The sequence below is a fragment of the Periophthalmus magnuspinnatus genome, chromosome 5 (genome assembly GCF_009829125.3).
Source record: "Periophthalmus magnuspinnatus isolate fPerMag1 chromosome 5, fPerMag1.2.pri, whole genome shotgun sequence".
In the NCBI taxonomy this organism is placed as follows: domain Eukaryota; kingdom Metazoa; phylum Chordata; class Actinopteri; order Gobiiformes; family Gobiidae; genus Periophthalmus; species Periophthalmus magnuspinnatus.
Genome location: NC_047130.1, coordinates 13,980,753 through 14,001,145, shown reverse-complemented (window position 1 = coordinate 14,001,145; position 20,393 = coordinate 13,980,753). Strand labels below are relative to the sequence as shown.

General features: G+C 44.0%; 1 protein-coding gene across 1 annotated transcript in view; it reads left to right on the top strand.

Moving 5' to 3' along the window:
• Window positions 1-4,893: 4,893 nt before the first annotated feature.
• Window positions 4,894-20,393, top strand: part of LOC117370922 (disks large-associated protein 4-like) — a 31,089-nt gene continuing 15,589 nt past the window's right edge. The window contains exons 1-6 of the mRNA XM_055221794.1: window positions 4,894-4,925; window positions 12,869-13,775; window positions 14,265-14,562; window positions 15,941-16,170; window positions 16,620-16,727; window positions 19,589-19,757. Of these exons, the coding sequence (XP_055077769.1) occupies window positions 12,919-13,775; window positions 14,265-14,562; window positions 15,941-16,170; window positions 16,620-16,727; window positions 19,589-19,757 (1,662 nt within the window). The 5' untranslated portion in view covers window positions 4,894-4,925; window positions 12,869-12,918. The remainder of the gene's footprint in view (window positions 4,926-12,868; window positions 13,776-14,264; window positions 14,563-15,940; window positions 16,171-16,619; window positions 16,728-19,588; window positions 19,758-20,393) is intronic.

The following is a 20,393-nucleotide window of genomic DNA, read 5'->3' as shown; positions in this document are numbered from 1 at the left end:
ATAAGCCGTTTGTGTGCAATATAAACCAGGAGATTTTGTCGTTTGTGGATGAAACACTGGTCCTTCATAAAGTGCAGTCTTTGTGATTTGCTGATTGCGTTGGTTCAGATTATAATTTCATTTCACTTGTGATTCATGTGGCAGACCCTGAGACACTGCTCTGTTTATTACAGTGGCATGTTTGTCTTCACCTCCTCATTCTGCACTTTTCATTACCTGCGCCTCCTCTATGGTTTTATATTTGAGTGTCTGCAGTGAACCCCAGAGGAGCCTGAGCCTCAGAAACACCAGCTGTGGCCACTTTGAAAACTCTCACAACCAAAAGCTTATTTTTATTTTAGTTCAGAAAACGCTGTTATACCGTATTTATCTGACAAAAATCACATACTTCACTACAAGTTATGTGGTCTCTGGAGGAGGTGGAGATGTTTGAGGACAGGGGTGATGTGGTCTCTGGAGGAGGTGGAGATGTTTGAGGACAGGGGTGATGTGGTCTCTGGAGGAGGTGGAGATGTTTGAGGACAGGGGTGATGTGGTCTCTGGAGCGGGTGAAGATGTTTGAGGACAGGGGTGATGTGGTCTCTGGAGGAGGTGGAGATGTTTGAGGACAGGGGTGATGTGGTCTCTGGAGGAGGTGGAGATGTTTGAGGACAGGGGTGATGTGGTCTCTGGAGGAGGTGGAGATGTTTGAGGACAGGGGTGATGTGGTCTCTGGAGCGGGTGAAGATGTTTGAGGACAGGGGTGATGTGGTCTCTGGAGGAGGTGGAGATGTTTGAGGACAGGGGTGATGTGGTCTCTGGAGGAGGTGGAGATGTTTGAGGACAGGGGTGATGTGGTCTCTGGAGGAGGTGGAGATGTTTGAGGAAAGGGGTGATGTGGTCTCTGGAGGAGGTGGAGATGTTTGAGGACAGGGGTGATGTGGTCTCTGGAGCGGGTGAAGATGTTTGAGGACAGGGGTGATGTGGTCTCTGGAGGAGGTGGAGATGTTTGAGGACAGGGGTGATGTGGTCTCTGGAGGAGGTGGAGATGTTTGAGGAAAGGGGTGATGTGGTCTCTGGAGGAGGTGGAGATGTTTGAGGACAGGGGTGATGTGGTCTCTGGAGCGGGTGAAGATGTTTGAGGACAGGGGTGATGTGGTCTCTGGAGGAGGTGGAGATGTTTGAGGACAGGGGTGATGTGGTCTCTGGAGGAGGTGGAGATGTTTGAGGAAAGGGGTGATGTGGTCTCTGGAGGAGGTGAAGATGTTTGAGGACAGGGGTGATGTGGTCTCTGGAGGAGGTGGAGATGTTTGAGGACAGGGGTGATGTGGTCTCTGGAGGAGGTGGAGATGTTTGAGGACAGGGGTGATGTGGTCTCTGGAGCGGGTGTGGGTTAGGAGGTAGGCGGGTGGCAGAGTTCTGGATGTATGACAGTTTTTGGAGGTGATGAATGTCTGAATGAGGATTTGTGCAGTGGGTGGAGAAAGGGAGGAGCTCTGATGTAAAGCTCTGAGTGAGCGGTTAAGATAAAAGAGCTGTTTCTGCTTTGAAATGTTTTAATGATGAAATATGATCTGATCTTAGACACCTGTGTGTACCTGTGTGTACCTGTGTGTACCTGTGTACTTGTGTGTACCTGTGTGTACTCTGTGTACTTTTCTCCTGCTCCTCATGGCCTTGAATGTTGGATAAATACTTCAGGACTTCAGAGCATGTGCCTGTCTATGCGGCACTGAAACGTCTGGTACACTTTAAAATCACAGTTAGATTTTCAGCCTTCACAGAGTTTAGTCTAAAAATAATGTGAATTTATATTGAAAAAAAAAGCCCCCTGCTGATACAAAGGAGTGGTCCATTTTACAGTACAGTACATTCACTTTCTGTTTGAATGTACTGCATTATTGCCTATTGATATTTTGCAGTGACATCACACTGGGGAGGTTCTACATGTCTTTATATGGAGGAATGTTCATCAGTTTCGTTGATGACACGACGCACACGTTAGCATTTAGCAAACTGCCACTGCCAAAAAAACACAAAATATATTTAAACAACACATTTTCAGGAGCCTGTGATCAATCCAAGTGTTCATGGTCCTGTTTAGGAGTTTGATTTTACACAAAAAGGTGAGAGTGACTAACTGAAAAGCCGCTAATGCTAGCTAGCTTGTGACTGTAATGTTATTTGAGAGGGGCTTGTTTAACAGCACAAATCAGCTCATCTGTTATAGTTCAGATAATGCAGTTCTTTATGGTCAGATTGTGTTAAAATAAAGCTCTCATTAAAGTCAAATTTGAGTGACAGAGCTTCAGACAGAGTAGTGCCTAAAGTTAGCGTCACAGCCCCAGGGAATGTCGATGGCATCAATACTTTAATTTTGTGTATCTCCAAATCTACGATAGCAAGTATTATCCAGTTTTCAGTACCGTGCCCACCTCCAATCAGCATCTAAGACATTTCACCTCCTGTTGGTGTGACAGCAGGATGTACTAGGAGCAGAATGGCAGCCACACCTCTGCAGTCTGCCTCAGGGCTGCTCTGGCACAGAATTATCTCTCTCTCACTGAAATCAATGAGAAGGATGAAAAGGAGTACAGTGAAAATCAGGTGAGTTTAGGTTGATTCACAATGACTCAAACAAACGATGGATTTATGTCAATATTTCAAATCTCTGTTAGAGCTGGAAAGAAGTGACGAAGCAAAACTCCATTCTACAGATTATTAAAACAGAACTATCCATTGTCCTGCTGTATTTACCCACAGGAGGATGGGAGGGAGATCGCTAGATTACTTAAACATGCATGGATGACATCTAAAACCTCTTCAGACATGTTTTTGATGAGGGAACGATGTTATAACATGGGAGAAAGCTCTAAAAAAAAGTCAATTTTGCAGAATTCGCCATCTTAAAAACATATTTTGCTAGATTTGAGTCCTGCGTGAGTAATTTGTAGTAACATTATTCTAGCTGAAGAGAATCGTCTGGCCTAAATCGTGTTTGCTTTGCTCTGGTCTGGTCTGCAGCTGTCAGTCTGGGTTTGGCACCAGGTGTGAAGAGTAGGCGTTCAGAATCAAACCTGTTAAAATGAAATAAAAATAACACAACCATCTTTAAATATTCAGAGAATGCGCTAAAGGCCCCCTACACCATTTTAAAAAAGCAAAAATAAAGAAATAAATACCAGGATCATGTAGAGAAGGTTAATACAAACATTTTAAGACCAAAATGACGAGCTAGCAGGTTAGCTACATCTATGTATATATACAGTCTTCGAGCCTACTGTGTACTGTCTGCATCTAATTTAATCAGGAATCAGGAATTTAATCGGGAAGTGCATGTTAGCATGCTAGCTGTTCTTAGCTTTACTGAAATTTGTGGAAAAACTGCTTCTAAAGTCATCACGGTGAATAATTAGGATGCTCTGAATGCATAAGGTAAGTGAGGATTAACTTTGGACCATTGCAAACTGTTTAAAATGAACTAGTTTTGTTTTTAAGATGATCAAACCAGGTACAGAGACTTTAAAATGAAATTTAAAAAAAATCCATCTTTGTAAATCTACAGATAAGTCGTAGGATGTGTGTACAAGAGAATAGAAACCTCATGTGGTCCAGCTCTGCCCAAAGCACCGCACAGAAATCTGATTACCACAACAATGGAGAGAAATCAGATTACCGTAAGAATGGAGATAAATGAGATTACGGCGACACTATTGGCTCTTGCTTATCCTGTTTCCTGGAGCCTGACCACATTTACTGATATGAAACAACAAAAGAACCACACTGAAGTAAATACATCATCTTTGAGGTTGCCGGTTCATTCCTCATTTCTGGAATTGTACATTTGTATCGTATCCTTTGGCAAGACACTGCACCCACCTTTCAGCAGCAGCACTAGCAGCAGCAGTAATGACAGTGGTAGTTTCTGTCTGAAGTTTGCATGTTCTTCCAGTGTCTATGTCTGTGTGGAGTTTGCATGTTTTTCCTATGTTTGTTTGGTGTTTGCATTTTCCCTCTGTGTCTGTGTGGAGTTTGCATGTTCTCACTGAGTCTATGTTTGTGTGGAGTTTGCATGTTCTTCCTGTGTCTGTGTGGTGTTTGCATGTTTAACTGTGTATGTGTGGACTTTGCCTGTTTTCCCTGTGTGGAGTTTTCATGTTCTTTCTGTGTCCGTATGGAATTTGCCTGTTCTCCCTGTGTCTGTGTGGAGTTGACATGTTCCTCCTGCGTTTGTGTGGAGTTTGCATGTTTTTTCTGTGTCTGTGTGCAGTTTGCATTTTCATCCTGCATTTGTGTGGAGCTTGTATGTTCTTCCTGTTTCTGTGTGACGTTTGCATGTTCCTCCTGTGTCTATGTGGAGTTGGCATGTTTTTCCTGTGTTTGTATGGCATTTGCATGTTCTTCATATGTCTGTGTGGAGTTTGCATGTTCTTCCTGTGTTTGTGTGGAGTTTGCATGTTCTACCTGTGTCTGTGTGGAGTTGACATGTTCCTCCTGCGTTTGTGTGGAGTTTGCATGTTTTTTCTGTGTCTGTGTGCAGTTTGCATTTTCATCCTGCATTTGTGTGGAGCTTGTATGTTCTTCCTGTTTCTGTGTGACGTTTGCATGTTCCTCCTGTGTCTATGTGGAGTTGGCATGTTTTTCCTGTGTTTGTATGGCATTTGCATGTTCTTCATATGTCTGTGTGGAGTTTGCATGTTCTACCTGTGTCTGTGTGGAGTTGGCATGTTCTCTGTGACCAAGACTAGCTCAAGATCAGGACATGTGTCTCACAGAGAGGCCGTCAGACAAAGTCCTGACCCTCACCTCAGTCTCTGGACTAGAACTTGTAAACAGTTGAACTTGTGCGTTCCTGTTCCGTAAATATTTGATGTAAACTGTAAATACTGTGTGTTGTGTGTTGCAGGGTCGTCTGTGAACGAGCCTTTGACAAATGAGCCACAAATGTGAGTGTTGCCCCGACTTTAAAACCTCTCATTACTGTGTTTCTCCTCGCTCGGCCAAAGTGCCTGTGCATGAGCAGGTCCAGGGCCAAACCCACAGACAGTTTGCACATAAAAATATTCTCCCGCAAAGGAAATGATTAAATGAACTTAAAATATGAGGAGATAGACAGGACTCGCCTCATCTCCATCTCCTGATCATATCTTCAGTACAAACTTTAATCAGAGCTGACACTGGAGTGACTGCTTCCTTCCATTTCCAGTCAGTCTCGGACTCAAATCGTACACATCGTTCATCTCTGCACCACCTTCTGTTTGTTCTGCTGGGGTGTAGAAATAATAAAGATAAATACGTTAATTAAATGGATTATTGTTAAATCTCCGAGCCCCCATCAGGCCAAACATGGTTCTCTCTCTTCTCCCTCTCTCTCTCTTTCACTTCATTCACATGCGTTCCTGTCATTCTCTCCCTCTCTCTTTCTCTCTCTCTCTTTCTCTCTTCATTCACGAGGCTCGTCTCAGATCTCACTGTTCTGAAAGGAAACTCATGGAAATATTCTCTGGAAGAATACAGGGACAGACTGCTCTATGAGAAAAGGAGATAGGGAGAGAGAGGAGAAACAGAGAGAGACGGGGATAGGGAGAGGGGGAAAGAGGAGAAAGAGAGAGACATAGGGCAGGGGATAGAAGACAAAGCGAGTGACAGAATACTATTACTCCTTCTCAAAGTGTCTCTACTGATATTTGCTAAAAACAGGACACCCAAGACTAAAGAAGGACTAAGAGTGGACTGATCAAGAATCAAAACAAGCAGAGGAAGGGACCAAAATAAACCAGAACAAAGGTGGAGTAAACCAAAGTTGGACCAGGTCTAAACCAGGTCTGAAACTGGTCTGAAATGGATCTAAACCGGGACTAAACCAGGACTAAACTAAGACTAGACCAGGACTAATCGAGGACAAAAGCAGGGTGAAGTAGGTCTGATCTGGTCCTAAACCAAATCTCAAACAGGTCTGAAGTAAACATTATGAGGTCCAAACTAAGACTAAACCAGGACAAAACCAGGAGTAAACCAGGACTCAACCAGGACTAAACCAGTATAAAAGCAGAATAAACCGTCCCCTCCCTCTCTGGTCCTATCAGATATAGGCTTTAGTGTGTCCTCTCTGTGCCCTGGAACCCTGGAGTGCTGTGAGACAGTGATGCTCCGTCTCCGCGGTGACAGGGAGGAGAGTTTTCCATGGTGACAGATGTGTAACAGCAGGACTCTGGACCGGTCCGAGGGTCTATATCGGAGTGAGACCCTGCTGAGACTTGGCCTTTAGGAGCGGGGAGGGGCAGACACTATGGTTTAGAACAACACTGAAGGAAATACAGACTGGTCAGTTTACTGCCACAAATGGAAATGACACCGAAACAGAACCAAAATCATAAAACTTCAACTTAAAGGTTCTATATTAACCAAAATGAACTTTGTGAGCTTTAAATCATGTTATAATGCTGTTACCTCCTTAAAAACAGACCTGGAGTTGTGTTTTGTTTCATTCACACATGTTTGAGTCACACTTTATTATTAGTCTGTCTACATCTCCAAAGCTCAAAATGCTCTGTTCCACCTTGTGATGTCATGAAGTGGTAGTTTTTCTCCTTTTACATTTAGTTCAGCAGAGATTAGAAATTCCAGGGCTGAAATGATCAAAAATTATTCTAGTGGTGTTTGGAGATTAAAAACACAGTGAAGCACTTCCTGTATTACCACATGATGACATCACAAGGTGGAACAGAGTGTTTTCTGTTTGAGAGAAGAAAACATAAAATATCCTGGTTTACTACATTATAACATAGATCAGAGAACAGTGTAACATGGGCTCTTTAATCAGTTGTCAGTTATTGTGATTATTCAGGTTAGAATACATTTGTAAGAACAATCTCTCTCTCTTTCTCTCTCTCTTCCTTCTCTCTTGTATCACTTTTATGTGTGGTCTGATCCCCCTCTCTTTCTCTTTTGTTAGCGCTGCTTTTGTGTCTACTCTTATCACACTCATACTGATCTGTCCTCATCCAGACACAGGGACACAGCTGCTCTCTCTCTCCCTCTCTCTCTCTCTCTTTCCCCTTCCTCATCCCCCTCTCTCCCTTCCTTATATCTCCTATATATGTGATGGTCCCCCCATTCTCTCCGCTCCTTTCTATCTATCTATCTAAGCCAGGACTAAACCAAAACTGAACCAGGACTAAACCAGGACTAAACCAAGACTAAACCAGGACTAAACCAGGACTAAACCAGGACTAAGCCAAGACTGAACCAGGACTAAGCCAAGACTGAACCAGGACTAAACCAGGACTAAACCAAGACTAAACCAGGACTAAACCAGGACTAAGCCAAGACTGAACCAGGACTAAACCAGGACTAAACCAGGACTAAGCCAAGACTGAACCAGGACTAAGCCAAGACTGAACCAGGACTAAACCAGGACTAAACCAGAACTAAACTAGGACTAACCTAGGACTAAACCAGGACTAAGCCAGGACTAAGCCAGGATCAAAGCAGGACTAAACCAGAATGAAACCAGGACTAAGTTTGAACTCCTGTTTTAGCTCCTCCTTAAGCTCAGATTTTAGCTCCTCTTTTAGCTCCTGTTTCAGCTCCTGTTTCAGCTCCTGTTTCAGCTCCTGTTTTAGCTCCTGTTTTAGCTCCTGTTTTAGCTCCTCTTTTAGCTCCTCTTTTAGCTCCTGTTTCAGCTCCTCTTTTAGCTCCTCTTTTAGCTCCTCTTTTCGACTTGTGAATTCGCTCTTTTGTGAAAATCCTTGGTGAGATCCGGTGTAGCACTTTCACTGTGAGCTGAGAATTTTTCCACAAAAGATTCTCTCCTTGTCCTGAAGTAAAACTAAATACAACTCTGATTATAATTACTACTACTACTACTACTACTACTACTACTACTACTACTACTACTACTACTACTACTACTACTACTGCCACCACTGCTACTACCACTGCTGCTACTACTACTAATACTACTACTGCTGCTACTACCACTACTGCTACTATTACTACTACTGCCACTACTACTACTACTGCTACTACTACTACTACTACTACTACTGCTACTACCACTACATCTGCTACTACCACTGCTATTACTACTGCTGCTACTAATATTAGACTACTACTACTCCTGCTACTACTACTACTACTACTATTAATATTGCTACTGCTGTTACTAATAGTAGCCACTGCACTCCATTGACTGTAACTGCTGCTGTCAGGCTCATCATTTTGGTCTTTAAATGTTCTTATTGACCCACGTTACATGATACTGGTAGTTTTTGTTTAGCTATTTTGTCCGTACATCAAGATATGAACATTAATAACAGACAAATCAGGCGTCTTCTTTCCCTGTGGTCACTCCCACTAGTGTTAGCAACAGGTTTGATTGACAGTGTTGCTAAGTGACCTCTCCGTGTTAAACCCAAATGGCCCATTGACTTGAGTGGGCGGCCATGTTTGGACCCTGGAGTTTGCAATGCTCTGTAGTCCTTATGCTTTCACTCTACACTCAGTATAGAGTGTCTATGTGGCAGTATAGTATAGCCACAGCTGCCTTGGGACAGACTGACAGAATTGAGGCTGCCAATCTGCACCATCGGCCCTTTCCACTCTAACCGCTGAGTCACTGTCGCCCTGCTGTTACTACTATTGCCACCGATGCTACGACTGTTACTCTTAAACCACAGAACTAAAGCTGGACCAAACCAGGACTAGACCAGGACTAGACCAAGTCAGGACTAAAGTGAGTTTAACACCAAACCAGGACAAATCAACACAGCCATAGTTACATAATGTGAAAAGCTGAGGTGTCTTTTCTTCAGCCTCCCCTCGTTCTCCATTTTGTGTCTTCTCCTCCAGTTTCTATTAGCGATCTTTTTTTTTTTTTTTTGCAGGTCATTTATCACAGTTTTATATTAGAGGAAACGGGACAGAATCCAGGCCAAGGTCTGGACTCTCTGCTCCTGCATATGTATCAAGGACACAGAGGGGGCGCTATCTCACGTGAGGGGACAGGCCATTACACACAGGGATACGGGTGGAGGGGAGAGCATCTGACACAAGGATACAAGAGGATGGGAGGGCATCTGACACAAGGATACAAGAGGATGGGAGGGCATCTGAGTCTCCTCACACTTGTCTGATTGCTTTCACAGTTGTAGATTACTTTAATTTTCACTACAGCCAGCGCTCACACCTCTTCCACACCTTTACCCTCCTCCCTCACTCTCTCCCTATCTCTCTCCCTCTTTTACACTCTTTCTCCCTCTCTCACACCCTCTCTTTCTCCCTCTTTCACCCTCTCTCTCCCTCTATCCCTCTCTCGCCCTCTCTGTCCCTCTCTCTCTCTGTCCCTCTCTCCCCCTCCCTCTTTCACCCTCTTTCTCTCTCTTTCACCCCCCTTCCTCTCTCTTCCTCTCTCTCTTCCTTTCGCTCTTACCCTCTCTCTCCTTCTCTCTGCCTCTCTCTTTCCTCTTTCGCTCTCCCTCTGTCACTCTCACTCTCTCAAACTCTCTCCCCCTCTCTCTCCCTCTCACATCCCCCTTCTCTCCTTCTTTCCCTCTTTCACCCTCTATCTCCCTCTCTTTGTCCCTCTTTCACCCTCTCTCCCTCCCTCTCTCTCCTTCTCTCGCCCTCTCTGTCTTCTCTTTCTCCCCTGTTATTCTAGAAGTACATAGTAGTAGTACTTTTGTAGTATTGCTGTTAGTAGTATTAGTTTGAGTATTTGGAGTAGTACAGTGGAGATATTCCAGTTGTATTCTCAGTGTGTATTTGTACTTTAGAGCTGTGTGTCTGTACATTTATAGTCATTATTTTATGTTTGAACTGTATTTGATGTTTTTGTTTGGTTAAATCCTCTGCTCTGCCAAAGTGAGTCAGCAGCTGCAGCGCTTAGTCTGGAAAGCAGCGCCCCCTCATGGTCTCAATGTGAACTACAACTGATGTTTACACTGGATTTTATTCTAAATCCTGGTTTAGTCCTGGTTAAATCCTGGTTTAATCATGGTATAGTCCTGGTATAGTCTTGGTTAAGTCCTGGTTAAGTCCTGGTTTAGTCCTGGTATAGTCCTAGTATAGTCTTGGTTAAGTCCTGGTTAAGTCCTGGTTTAGTCCTTGGCTGTTACAGGAGATCAGATCATGAGCTCTGTGGAGCAACAGATGGAGGCTCAGCTGGTTCAGTTCTTCTGTATCCGTATATGTCAGATGCCCTCCCGTCCTCCTGCATCCCTGTGTGTCAGATGCCCTCCCATCCTCCTGTTTATTTCCCTGTGTGTCAGATGCCCTCCCATCCTCCTGTTGTATACCCCTGTGTGTCAGATGCCCTCCCGTCCTCCTGCATCCCTGTGTCAGATGCCCTCCCATCCTCCTGTTTATTTCCCTGTGTGTCAGATGCCCTCCCATCCTCCTGTTGTATACCCCTGTGTGTCAGATGCCCTCCCGTCCTCCTGCATCCCTGTGTCAGATGCCCTCCCATCCTCCTGTTTATTTCCCTGTGTGTCAGATGCCCTCCCGTCCTCCTGCATCCCTGTGTGTCAGATGCCCTCCCGTCCTCCTGCATCCCTGTGTGTCAGATGCCCTCCCGTCCTCCTGCATCCCTGTGTGTCAGATGCCCTCCCGTCCTCCTGTATCCCTATATGTCAGATGCCCTCCCGTCCTCCTGCATCCCTGTGTGTCAGATGCCCTCCCATCCTCCTGTTGTATACCCCTGTGTGTCAGATGCCCTCCCGTCCTCCTGCATCCCTGTGTGTCAGATGCCCTCCCATCCTCCTGTTGTATACCCCTGTGTGTCAGATGCCCTCCCGTCGTCCTGCATCTCTGTGTGTCAGATGCCCTCCCGTCCTCCTGTTTCTCATTTCTTTTAACACATTTGTCATCTTTCGCATTTCATTGAGTTTTTGGCCTGAAAAATGATTTGGAGCAAAGTTTGGCTCTGGCTCCTTCAGCACCTACTGCGATTTACTACAGCAATCTGTGTGCCATATGTACAGGAGAGGAGAGGGATGGAGAGAGAGGGGGGGGGGGGAGGAGAGAGGGGGAGGAGCACAGAGAGAAAGAGGGTGAGAGAGAGAGAGAGAGAGAGAGAGATACATAGAGAGAGATAAGAGCGAGGGAGGGAGAGAGGGAGATACATAAAGAGATACACAGAGAGATGCATAGAGAGAGAGGGGGAGAGAGAGGGAGAGAGATACATAGAGAGAGGGAGAGATGGAGAGAAATACACAGAGAGAGGAGAGGGAAGAGAGGGAGATACATAGAGAGATATACAGAGAGATACACAGAGAGATACACAGAGAGATACATAGAAAGAGAGAGAGATACATAGAGAGAGAAAGAGAGAGAGAGAGAGAGATACAGAGAGAGAGAAGAGAGGGAGGGGAGGAGAATGTTATCAGGAGGATTTAGAGAGAGAAGTGAGGGGAAAGGAGAGAGTAGGGGAGTGCAGAGAGAGAAATAGAAGAGAGAGAGAGATGGGAGAGAGAGAAAAGCAACAGATTCAAGAGAATGCGCAAAGGATGGAGACAGAGGGACAGAGAGAGATGGTAGAAAACACATTTTGTCCTTTTTGGAGTAGATCCTGTTTAAGACCTGATTTATATCTAGTTTAGTCTCAGTTCAGTCCCGGGACAGGTTCAGTCCTGGTTTAGTCTTGATTTAGTCCTGGTTCAGTCCTGGTTTAGTCTTGATTTAGTCCTGGTTCAGTCCTGGTTTAGTCTTGATTTAGTCCTGGTTCAGTCCTGGTTTAGTCTTGATTTAGTCCTGGTTCAGTCCTGGTTTAGTCCTTGTTTAGTTCCAGTTTAGTCCTGGTTCTGTCCTTTATACATATCGTGCCACCTTTATCCCAGAATAACAGTTTGTCGTTTTGTTATCAGTTTCCAGGCTCCATGTCCATATGATGTTCTCTGACACTATAGTGCCCCCCAGAGGCAAAAATGTGAGAAACAGGAGTCATTTGGTCTCATAAAATCCTTTGAATGTCCCCCATTGTCATTCTGTCTCATAACATCATTCCATCTCCTCCTCTCCTCCTCCTCTTCTTCTCTTCTTCCCCTCCTCCTCTTCTTCTCCTCCTCTGCACACATGTTTTCAGCAGAGTGTGGTCTAGTGTCTGTCTCTTCTCACACTGAGGATTCTGCACTGTTCTCCCTCTAAGATACAGTATTTTATTTTCAATTATTTCATATTTTTATTTGCATTTTTTAATATATTTATTTTTTTAGTTTATTTTTTGGATGCTATGTGATGATTTTTTTATGGGGAAAAAATAATCTTGTCTGATAGGGAGATGTGTATGAGCCAGTAAAGAAAAGTTTAGTCTTCTGCTAAATCATAATGTGCAGTAGTTTCATTAGTGGGATGCATGCTGATTGTGTTTTGATAGCGCTCTGAAGGGGGAGTGACTTAGCATGGGGGGACTCAGAATGTCAAAAAAAAGAAAGTGAAGCTTATAAAACATGTTAATATGTTGTTTTGGACAATGTAGCATTTTCAAAACAATAAAAGGTAACATGGTGATCTAAATATGTCAGATCCCCTTTTTAATGACCCATAGAAGTGAAATACTCTCTTTTTAAATTTGGACTACGTAACTTCTAGTGGAGGGTCTCCCGCCTGCTTGTTTTAAACAGCCCAAGGCAAAGAGATCTGATTGCTCACAAACCATAAAAAGTCATCATTAAACAAGAAACAAAAGCGTGTACCTTTACAGCAGTTGGTCAAATGATCTGCCCTTGTGTTTTGGTTCCAGTCTGTAGAAAAGGGATTGTCATGCTTTCAGTGAGTGACAAGTGGAGCTGTCCAGTCTCAGTGAAGTGTGGACTCTTTAGTTTCCTCTTTAAGGAAAACTGAACAAATAGTCATAGTTTTTCAATCTACTCAATCTTTGTGTGTGTTCCAGGACACTCCTCTGTGCTCGTCTCCTCTGAAAACGGGGTCGCCTTCACCATCATGAAGGGGCTCGGGGTCAACCGTAATCGCCTACTGTCCGACTCCTGCGACCCCTCCTCCTCTCACCACCGGGAGGCGCTCTACCCCCCGAAAAACACCATGAGCAGCAGCAGCACGCTACCGCGCTCTCCCTACCTCCTCACGCCCGCTCCGATGGACCGCTATGGGACCATGGACCCTCACCTCTACTCCGCCAGCGCTCCAGACTGCGTGCTCAACAACCAAATGCCCAACAGCAGCACATTCCCTGGGCTTCACTACAACCACTATGACTCCCAAGACTTCTCCCCTCCGGAAAGTCTAGGAGGAATGGGAAGTTTAGGGACGTCTATGTCTTTGGGAATGCAGCCGGGAATGGGCATGTCAAGTTTACGAACTCCGATGATTACAAGTGGATCTGCGACAATATCACACCACATCAGCAAAAGTCAAATCCCACAAAGTTTACTGGAATTTGACAAAAATCTTCCAGGAGGTAGGGATGGGTTTAGCACGCTGCAGTTCCACAGAACCACAGCGTTAGCAAATTCCAAACAGCGCACGGATAGTCCAGGGAAAATACGCTACATGCTGAATTCGGTCCAGAAACTGTTCAACAAAACTCAATCCATGGAAGGGCATCAGGTTAAAAATGTTAACGGGCGGTCGTCTGGGAGCGGAGGGGGGTCTTCGAGTGCAGAGGATGGAGGGAAGCAGACCCGGAGAGCAAAGAGCAAAGACCGTGGTACCAAAGAACCAAAGAGGCGTCCGAGGTCTAACATGTCGGGATACTGGAGCTCCGATGACTTGGACAGCAGTGACGTGAGCAGCTACCACCACACACTGGGTCGACTGGGCACGCACGACGGGCTGCAGAGGTGAGACTTTAGACTTGATATAGAAATGGACATAGCTAATACGCCAGCTTTCTCCTCCATCGACTCCTGTTTCCTCTCCCTGTGACTTCTACTGTCAGGCTCATCATTTTGGTCTTTAGATGTTCATTTTAACCTGCTCAACATAAGCCTGTTTTTTTTTTATTTCACTATTTTGTCCCTAAATCAAGATATAAACATTGATAACACACTGATCAGGCACCTTCCGCTAGTGTTAGCAACAGGTTTTATTGACGGCATTTCTAAGCACCCATCCCCTGCAAATCCAGTGGTGCAGGTGGGAAGGGGCGTTAGCTTCAACAGCCTTGCTCCTGATTAGCTCTTTGGTTGCTATGATACATGTGCCTCGATTAGCTTCATTTGGCTGTAGCCGAATGCACCGCACTCACTTAGTTCATCATAAATTAATCAAACTCTATAACATGAACGTGACCTATTGTTTATAAAGACTTCTCCTCTGTCCTCTTTCAGCCCTCAGCAGAGATACATCCACAGCGGCTACAACACCATCAGCTCATCCAAAAGCAGCGGAGAGATGAAGTTCTCCACTCCGGCGAGAGGGGAGGGGCTAGGGGGCCTGGGGGGTCTGGGATCTCTGGGTGTCTCTGATCAGGACTACATCAAAGGAGGGTCCTGGTCCACCCTCACCATGGGACAGCCGCCGCGCCAGCTCCTCCAACAGGGGGCGCACACACTGGACCGCTCTATGCTCAAGTCCAAGTCCTGCCAACAAGAGCTCAGCACCAACTACCTGCAGGTCGGGAGGAGGGTGAGTGCGGAATAGAGTCGTCAAAAGTATCATAAGTCATAATCAATATTTATCGATAATAAAACTAGTATCGAAAGTAGATCCTCATTGTTCACAGGTATCGATATGAAGAATGTCCCATTGACAGGACAGCATTAAACCTTTCCTGAATAGTTATTTAATAAGTTGTATCAGAACAAGTATAAGACACATTATTATACACCAATGGACCACTATGGAACCTTCATGGACCACTGAGGGATTACACAGATATAAGGCCACATGGGAATAGAAAAGAAAGTACTAATGTGGAAAATCACATTCTGTTGTCTAAAGAAAGAGTGTTTTTATCAAGTATCGAGTCTATTCCTTAGTATCAAAATCAAGTTTGAAATTTTAGTATGTGACAACACTAGTGAAGAGGACCAAGTGTTTGCTCACATGCTGAACAGCTACAAACTAAAAGTGGAGTCATATAAGAGCAAAACCCGTCGTCATTGGGGTTGTATTATTTTGCATGGGGCCGATCTTGACAGTTGACAGTTCTATACAGACACAGAGCCGTTTTAAAGCCTCCAGAATTTCTGCAGTGTTGATGTGTTGGTCAAAACACATCAACACTGAAAGATTTACACAAATCAGCATTACTTTATATCAGGTTTTAACAGCAAAACTTTTCTCAAATTCACCATTGGAATGAATGGGATTACCAGAAGTGCCACCACAAAGAAAAAGCAGTTTAGAAGTGTTCAGAGGTAAAAGGGGGCGTGGCCTAATAAGGTAAATAGTAGATTGGCGAGACAGGTGTAAACTTCAATCAGGATCCACTGGAAGCATATATGAAGAACTGAAGATAACAAGTCTTAAGCAGTCTGACTTGTTAAATATATTTAATCTTTCATCTGGGCCAATGTGAAGACATTTAGACATTTTGAATGTATCGTCGGCCCCACATCATAACTATCTGACATAACTAAGGCATGTTTTGACCAAAGTGAGTTTTCTGCCTCATTCTACTCCCCAGACCCTGCAGCATCTGCCCCAGTCGTCTTACTGACATGAGCAGTTTACCTTTGTATTTTCCTAAAGTGAATCCTGCCATGAAGCCGACGACACGTCAAAGCTAGAGCTGTTCATTGTCTGATTCAATCAATAAATCAATGAACCTTTCAGAGACAGTTCAGTTCAGTTTAACGTTCAATGATTTTTGCAGAGCCCAAAATCACAACAGCAATCACCCCTGATGACCTGACACATGGAGCCCTGATGAAACTCACAGGGTATTATCATGGAGACCTGATGAACCTTGGGGCGTCACAAAACACTTGATTTAACCAACACAGAGTTAGAAAACTTCATTGGTCCATAACAGACAGACTGACCTTCATTCCTCTTTCAGCATGACTGGAGCAGCAGCCTGGGCAGGGGCGGGGCCATGGGGAGGGGCCTTGCCATGGAGATCCCCTGTCGGCGAATGAGGAGCGGGAGCTACGTGAAGGCCATGGGCGACACGGCCGACAGTGATGACTCCGACCTCAGCCCCAAACCCTCACCTAAAAGCGCCGCCCGCAGGCAGAGCTACCTACGGGCGACGCAGCAGAGCCTGAGTGACCAACTGCCCCCAAGGAAGTAAGTGTACTACTACTACTACTACTACTGCTGCTACAGAGAGTGCCACACACAGACAGAGGTATATAAGGGCGACGCAACAGAGCCTGAGCAACCAACTGCCCCCAAGAGAGTAAGTGTACCACTACTACTACTAGTAGTACTGCTACTGAGACCTAGCTAGCTAAGTAAATGCACTACTACTGCTATTTCTGCTCCTTCTATTACTACTACTACTACTGCTGCTACTACTACAACCGAGAGCATGCAGGCAGAGCTATCTAAGTGCGACATAGCAGAGCCTGACCGACCGGCTGCGACTGCGGCTGGAAGTAAGTACTGTTACTACTGATACTAGTACTACTACTACTACTACTACTGTGATAGTAGTTTTTAACCCTAACACTCTGCGCTCTGGTAGTGATAGTGGTTTTGACCCTAACACTCTGCCCCCTGGTGGTGACGCGCAGCAGGATGGTGGACTGGGGATTTCTTCATGGACACTCTCTGGATGTGCTCTGGTCCCCTGTGCACCACAGCGCCCCCCTGCTGCAGCACATGGGCAGGTCCATGAGCAGGTCAGTCAGTCAGGGGCATTAGCTCAGAGGAGATAGAGCTAAACAACAAAGTAGCTGTTAGCCACAAAAATAGACTTGGGCTTGCATCTCCGCAAACCTGACTCTTACCTGGCTCGGAGGAGTTCTGCTCCTGTTTGTTTCCATGGAATCCTTTGGCTATAATCGTTCACAGTCTGGCATAAAACTCCTTTGTATTTCCATGGAATCATGCAGGTGACAGGCCACCTCCAAAAAGTTACACAGTGTTGCTTTAACAGCTTTAAATGGTTTAGCTCTGCTCCTCTACAATGATGGAGCTTAGTGAGTAAGTTTGCATTCATGTAAAGTGTGTAAGTTAGTAAGTAAGATTATTAGTACTAAAGATCCTATATTATACAAAATGTACTCTTGTTAAGCCATAATGTTACCTCATCAAAAACAGACCTGGGGTTGTGTTTGTTTCATTCACACATGTTTGAGTAACACTTTATTATTAGTCTGTTACATCTCCAAACCTCAGAATGCTCTGTTCCACCTTGTGGAACCAGCTTCTGCTTTTACCTTTAGTTCAGTAGAAATGGACAATTCCAGAGTTGAAATTATCCAAATGATTCTAGTGAAGGTGTGTGGAGTTTTAAAACACAATGGAGCACTTTGTGTATTACCACATGATATCACAAGGTGCAACAGAGTGTTTCCTGAGAGAAGCCCTGATGCAACTCACGGGGTATGAAACATGAAGCCCTGATGAACCTTAGGGCTTCACAAAACACTCGATTTACAGTTAGAAAATCAAACGTCATTGGTCCATAACAGACAGACTACACAAACACAACTCCAGGTCTGTTTGTGATGAGGAAACCACATTATCACATAGACCAGAGAATAGTGTGATATGGGCCCTTTAATCTCCAGCGTCATCCCATCTGTCCACTGTCCACCATTAAAAACAATTAATTCATTTAAAATATAATCTTCATCATTCTGATGACCCATGGAAAGATGAAAAATTATGACTGTTGCCATAGTGATTAACTAAATATTATATATCATTTGAATGGGGAAAAGTCCTGAAAATGTTGCATATAACAGTAAGCTGAAACTCATGACAAGTCTATAAGTGTTTTAAGGGTTAAACAGAACTTTTCATCTGTTCACTGGAGAGCTGCTCCTTCAGCACTTTGCATGGGCAGTCACATCAAGTATCCACAAGCAGTCAAATGTTTGACATGCCCTCTCATTCAGTGTTTCTTTTTTTTATCTTATTTTTTTAACTACTTGAGTATAGATTTGATATACAGTGCTGTGGAAAAGTATTTGAACAGATAATATACTTGCTACTACATCAAATAGATTTCTGTGGCGATTTCCAGCAGGATTTTCATGATACATCTACGGACGAGCTTATTAGTGTGTCATTAGGGACGGGCGAAAGTTGCTCCTGACCCCTGTGCGCACAGCGTCTGAAAATCAGGGCTCTTTACGCAGGACTGTGAGCTGTGTCTGTGTCCGTGTCTGTGTCTGTGTCCGTGTCTGTGAGACGTGAGCGGGGTTTGTTTTGAACATTGTTCCGCGAGTGTGACGCTTATTTTGAGCAACGAAAAATAAGAAAATATAATTTTATTTTAAGATCATAATAATCTTCCAATTTAAACTACAATAAAAAAGACCTAAGAGAAATAAAATACACTTCAATTAAATACTTTTATTTTCCCAAGCCACGCAGAGCCGCAGTATAAGGCTGAAAGAGGCGCATGCGGCTCCGGAGCTGCGGGGGCGACTCCTGAAATAGAGCCACTGCACGTAAGCTCGACATCAATGAATCCAACTTGGTCAATGTAAAAAGACGACAAAAGTTTTCAGAGGAAATAAAAGCAGATTTTCCGTGTTGGTGCAGCTTTATTTTCTAAACCTGTAGATGTGTTCATCCCGTGTTGATGTCGTGTTGGTGCCAATTTTCAGGCACAGTTTTTAAAAAAGCGTGTCGGTGCAGCGTCTTTCTGTGTAAATATCTCATGTTACAATATGAAAACCTGCGGCTTATATTCAGGTGCGGCTTATATATGGACAAAATTGATTTTCTTTTCAAATTTAGCTGGTGCGGCTTATATTCAGGTGCGCTCTGTAGTCTGAAATTTACGGTACTTGACATGCGTCCGAGGCGTTGCGGTCTCTGCGAGTGCCTTTGGATGTTTTGTTTTCCCTGTTTCTTTGTGAACAATGCAGACCAGTCCACCATAGACTTTGAATGTAAATGTAAATATTTAAATGTGTTTGATGATCTGAAACAGTTAAGTGTGACACACATGCAAAAAAGTAATAAATCAGGAAGGGGGCAAATACTTTTTCACATCACTGTACATATACATATAGATATATGGAATTATGTAGTACAGAAAAAGATATATTTATTTTAAAATTGTATATTCAATTCCCCAAAGTAGCTGCCCTTTGCTTTTGAATTATTTCACTTGTTTCTCCGCTACATAATTCCATATATCTTACTTCATATATTTTATGTCTTCTGTGTGTATATAAAATGTAGAAAACATTGGGTGAGCAGGTGTGTCCAAACTTCTGACTGGTAGAGAATATTCACACTAGACTCGCTTAGTCCCTATAAGAACTCTGGTGTTCCAAATGCTGACAGTCCTCTTTCCTTCTCTTTCTCTCTTCCTCTTCCCCTCCTCTGTTCTCCTCCTGTCTTCTCTCCTCCCCTTCTCCTTTTTCCACTCTTCTTTTGCTCTTCTATTTCCTCCTTTCTGTCCCATCCTCCCCCTCTCTCCTCCACTGCTCCCCTCCTCTCCTCCTATTCTCCTCCTCCTCCTCCTCCTCCTCCTCCTCCTCCTCCTCCTCCTCCTCCTCCTCCTCCTCCTCCACAGCTGTCTTCCATCCCTCCAGGAGTTGTCCACTACCCCTACCCTGGGTCAGATGCACTCTTTGGGGGGAGAGCGCTTGGATTCACTGGGTGGGACCGTGTCTTCTGGATGGGACGATGATGATCTGAGAGAAGCCGTGAACTCGCTGGCCCGCCGCAGTCGCATGGGACAGGTACACTCTAGTATTACATAAAAAGGACTAAAGGGGAGAGTGAGGGGGTTTAATTCGTTTAAGAGGTAACCACATTTCAACAGGTGTTTGTAATCAGGGCAGTCCTTTGTGATGTTACATAGTACTTTGAATTGCATTTTTTGTAAGTAAATGTAAATGTACCTAGTTTGCACTGAAATGATTAGGAGCAGTAGACAATACTATTAAAAAACAGTTCAGTAGTAATGTTTACATCAGACATTTCACATTGTTTATGATAATGGGGTGTGAAAACTAGCTTATAAAAAGAAATTAAAATTGATTTCGATATGAATTTCTTGAACATAAACAATACAGACTTTAATGGGATGGGACTGTCTGTAGACCTCAGTTCTGTATTTACACAACTAGATCTTTGTTTCTCAATGCTAACTCTACAAATTGTTATCTACACATAAAAACAACTGGATAGTCTTTGCTTTAAGTTTCAAGTTTTTATATTTTATGTTTTAATCACTGTGTATATAAATGGACATAACTAACGTGCTAGCCGGCGCGTTCCAAATAACCCTAACCCTTGTAATTTTGGTCTTAAAATGTTCATATTAGCCTACATCACATGATCCTGCTATTTTTATTTCACTATTGTGTCTGTAA